The sequence below is a fragment of the Phalaenopsis equestris genome, unplaced genomic scaffold, assembly GCF_001263595.1.
Source record: "Phalaenopsis equestris unplaced genomic scaffold, ASM126359v1 Scaffold000210, whole genome shotgun sequence".
In the NCBI taxonomy this organism is placed as follows: domain Eukaryota; kingdom Viridiplantae; phylum Streptophyta; class Magnoliopsida; order Asparagales; family Orchidaceae; genus Phalaenopsis; species Phalaenopsis equestris.
Genome location: NW_018164652.1, coordinates 1 through 4,789, shown reverse-complemented (window position 1 = coordinate 4,789; position 4,789 = coordinate 1). Strand labels below are relative to the sequence as shown.

Here is a 4,789-nt window from a genome sequence, read left to right as displayed (position 1 = left end):
AATTTGATTTTTTTTTTCTTTTGAAGGTATAAAGAGTTATATCTTAAACCTTCATCCACTTAAAAGGAAACTATTTCTAATGATTTTTATTTATTTTGAAGGATTTTTTTTTTATTTTGAATTTAAGTAGAAGATTTTTAAAATTTAAGAGTTGGTAAGTTAAGTATATTATTTTTAAGGTTTTTTAAAATTTAAGAGGTTAGGACATGACTATCTCTTTTGTAGAACTCATTTTTTTGTGAGGTTTAGTTTTTCTTAAAACTTAGGATCTAGCCATAGGATTTCCCTATTGGCTATCCAAGAAGACTAATGATGCGACCCACCTCACTTAGAAATTGAAGCCACCACTCGACTCTTTTGTGTAGTCTCACATGGATGGTCTCAAATCCTTAGCTCTTGGTTGAGATGACTCAACCTAACATTTTGAAGCTCAAAATGAATTCCTTTAGGAATATGATGCCTTAAAAAAACCCTAGGAGCCTTGGCCATTCACACCCAACTACCTCACACTCCTCACCTACCATAGTCTCCCATACACCTTTTGTTTGCATACCTTACCAATACACTAATAGGACTTACCAAAACTCTCAAAAATTCCCAAAATTTCTCCAATCTTTTCAAATTTCCCAAATCACTCAATTCCCCACTTCAAACACACCAAAACATCCAAAATTGTTAAAACCCCCAAATTTACTAAATTATCCAAACTTTCACCAAAATTGCTAAAATTGCCCAATTTACCTCAAATCAACCCCAATAAAGCCACCAAACCCACCCAAAATCCCAAAATCAAATTCAATTTCCCCCAATTTCAAACCGAAGCTCAAAGCTATCCAATTTCAGATCCAAGACCACCCAAGTTCACCCTCATGTAAAATCCAAATTCACCAAGCTTAAGTCCTAAGATAAATTCAACATCTCATGAGGTCCACCATGATTTAATTATCAATACCTATCAATATCATTCTCAAGGTCCACCAAACCAAGTCCATTTCTCAATTCTCTTTAAAATTAAAAGCCCACTCCTTCATGGCATAAAATCCCTCATCACCCATTTAATCAAACCAAATCATAGGACCTATGAAAGCACAATTTTATCCATGGCATGCATGATCAATTTTAGCCATTTAATCAATATCATTTCCATGGCATGCATGATCAATTTTATCCATATTTAGACTCATGAAAACACCTCACAAACATGTTTAAAATTCTTAAATACCTTCCCTAGGAAAAGTGCCTAAGCCATATGCAAGCCATGAAGCCTCCTTCAAGCCCACATGAGCCATGTCATGTCACCCTCCCCTAAGTGGCTTCATGCTTCCATTTACTAACCCTTCTCATGATTCTCCTAAACCCATGATTAAGCCCTAATCTCTTGGATGGGGACTTGACCGCACTGATCCTCCTGACCTCTACCAGCCATAGCCATCTTAGGAGTGACCCAAACCAATTTTCATGAACTTAAACCCAAGTTAGATCAAAATTGACCCAAACTCATTTACGTTTTGATTAATACCCTTATCCATGCTTGAACACAATTGGCTCCGCAACGTACCACCACTAACTTACCACAGCCAGCAAATGACCTCACACATGTTGGTCGACCACCCTAGCCACTTGAAACAACAAACCCGAGAGCCACCCATGGGGGAAAACTCAAATTAAGCCCATCCAATGTCGCTCGCCCCCATTGGACACTTACCCATGTTTCCCCTTCACCTAAGCCCCACCTTAGACCCTCTGGCTTGGCCAATTGAAGCCACTAAACACACTCTAATCATTCAGATTGATTTTAAAAACTAGTGTTATACCCTTTTTCTACACTAAAATTTTCAAGTGGAAAAAAATATTTCTCAAGTTTTATAGAATTATGAACTAGGCAGATGCCTTTGTTACCCCAATGGAAAAGTCCACATTATATTCAACCTCTCAAAACCAAACCTATTCTTCATAGATAGCTTGGGAAGATTTCAAATGCCGATTGACCCTAATAAATAGATTCAATCTCAAGCTATACCAAAAGAGAGAGATGTGTGTGCGTGTGTGTGTGCATGTGTCAGAGAGAGAGAGAGAGAGAGAGAGTAGTGTTGCAAAAAGATAAGCTTTAGGATTTTATTGATTGAATAATTAAAGTATAGGAATGGCTTGACATAATTTGCTTATTTTGGATTCCAAGTTGTACACATATTATAAGTTTGGGTTGTTATTTATGAATAATCAAAAACTCAATCAAAATTTTTTCTTGTTTACTATTTTTATATGAAAAATTGATTACTCATTTAATTTTTTTTAGTTTTTTTTTAAATTAATATAAATAAGCCAATTACACGCCCTTTAAAACATTTAACCAAATAAAATATCAATACATATTTATGAAAGTTTGACTTAAGCTCGAATTGAAAATGAACAGCTCATGATCGACGAATCCAGGTTGAATACATATCATACTCGTCTCGACTCGACTCGACTCGACTCGACTGACTCAGTTATAGCCCTAACTACATACATATTTGGTCAATATGAAATACAAGTCACTTTGGTGGTGCCCCAACATACATATGAATGGGTTAAAATAATTTGAAAATGTAAAATACTTCTTGTTGCATTTTAACCCAAAGAATCGTACAAAGGAATAAAAAAAGTGACGTAAAACAAAATATTAAGGCATGTTTCAAACATGCGGATGCGGACGATTTAAGCAGGCAATGTGATTTTAAACAATAATGTTTGCTAATAATATACAATTAACATTGTACAAAATGTTAAAACTTGTAGGGACCTCATCACTCCATCTCTCCCTATTATAAATTGAAAGCATAATCAATGAACTTTGCAATTACAATCTTCTTCGTCTACATATGGATACTGCTCGCCAATCTGCAGATTTCCACAAAATCCACCAATCTGTTTGGGGAGATTATTTCATCAACTATTCACCTCTACAATCGAGAACTAGTCTGGTAATTACTCAAGGAGTATATGTTTTTCTATTCAAGGAATAGATTTAAATGTTAACATGACATCAAAATATGTTGTTATGCTAATGACCATTTTCATGACAAATTTTATATATGTCAAGGTGCTGTTAAATTTGCTTCTATAACTCTTACAATTATTTATTTTATTTTTTATTTTATTGCTTCTATAGCATATGTTGTATGTAATATTTAAATATAGATTTTTTTTATGATTAAAATGTTTCTTATATATATGAATAGAGTATTTATATTAACATAAAAATATGATTGAGTTTGTAACGCTCCGTAATCATCTCACAATGGATGCTGTTGAACCCAAACTGACCCAAACCACAACTTATTTTCTTACTAATTTGAACAAATATGATCGAATATTAACAAAATTATAATTGATAACTTACTAATGCTTGAGTAATGCTTGTGATTTTTTAACAAAAAAGCAGGCATGTCAAAAACAAAAGAATGAAAAGCTTCGGGTTGAGATAAGGAAGATTCTCCTAGATACCATTGATCCATTACAATCCCTTGAACTAATTGACTCAATCGAACGTTTTGGAGTGGCCTATCATTTTCAAAAAGAAATCAATGACATATTGTGTAGAGTTCATAAGAGGAACATTGGTGATGATGATGATGATTTGTACGCAGTTGCACTTCGTTTTCGATTATTAAGACAACACAAATATCAAATCACTTCTGGTACGTTAGCTCTAAAATATCACAAGCTCAATAACTTTAATTGAGCACATTGCTTCTCATATCATGCAACCTTAATGTAATTACAAAACATTTTTCTCTTTGTTTTTTGAAGATGTATTTATCAAGTTCTTGGATGATAAAGGAGAGTTCAAAGCACATTTATGTAATGATGTGAGGGCTTTATTAAGCTTATATGAAGCAGCTTATCTTGGATTTCCTGATGAAGAAATATTAGATAAAGCTAAAAACTTTTCAAGGGTTCACTTGAAGTCATCCATTTACAACGTGGAGCCCTCTTTAGCTCTAATGGTGTCAAGTGCTTTGGACTTGCCATTGGTTAGAAGAACCGATCGACTCAAGGCTAGAAGCTACTTTGAAATATATGAGAATTATAACTTGTGCAATAAAAATCTAACAGAGTTTGCTAAATTTGATTTCAATTTATTGCAAACTATTCATCAAGAAGAAGTTCGAATCATATCAGTGTATGTTCATCTTTTCCTTAATCTTTGTCCTTCTAGTAGAGTTGGCATGTTTCTATGAAGTTCTAACAGATTACTAAACATTGAAATGTTTATTAATTAAATGGTTTTAGTTGGTGGAAAGAGTTATGCTTGCCCAAATACCTACCATTTGCACGTGATCGAGTAGTGGAAACATACTTTTGGATGCTTGCAGCTTACTCCGAACCATGCAATTCACACGCCAGAGTGATTAATGCAAAGATTACACCCCTTATTGTGGCAATTGATGATATCTATGACATTTACGGAACACCAGAGGAACTCGAGTTATTCACCAACATAATAGAATGGTAGAAAATAAAAATAAAAGCCCACCATCGTAATATATTAATTCAATGCATTCTGAAATAAAATCTTTTTAAATAAATAATTGCAGTTGGGACCTTGAAAGAGTTAGTATGTTGCCAGAATATATGCAACGATGCTTCCTTGCGCTACATGATACTTTGAAGGAAATTGAGGATGAGCTAGCACCTCAACACAAGTGTTTTCGTGTTTATTATCTTAAAGAAGAGGTAATAGGTGAAAATTTTCTATTAAGAGCACTCCTTTTTTTTTATCTCAGCATCATATTTTTCAGAAGAA

The 4,789-nt window shown here is 33.8% G+C and overlaps 1 protein-coding gene across 1 annotated transcript; it reads left to right on the top strand.

Moving 5' to 3' along the window:
* Nucleotides 1-2,861: 2,861 nt before the first annotated feature.
* On the top strand, nt 2,862-4,719 carry LOC110023080 ((-)-germacrene D synthase-like; the record flags this gene model as incomplete). The annotated part of the gene is made up of 5 exons (XM_020722302.1): nt 2,862-2,953; nt 3,409-3,680; nt 3,793-4,165; nt 4,276-4,494; nt 4,581-4,719. Coding segments are annotated over exons 1-5 (1,095 nt in total), but the record flags the coding sequence as incomplete, so codon positions are not given.
* Nucleotides 4,720-4,789: the final 70 nt, after the last annotated feature.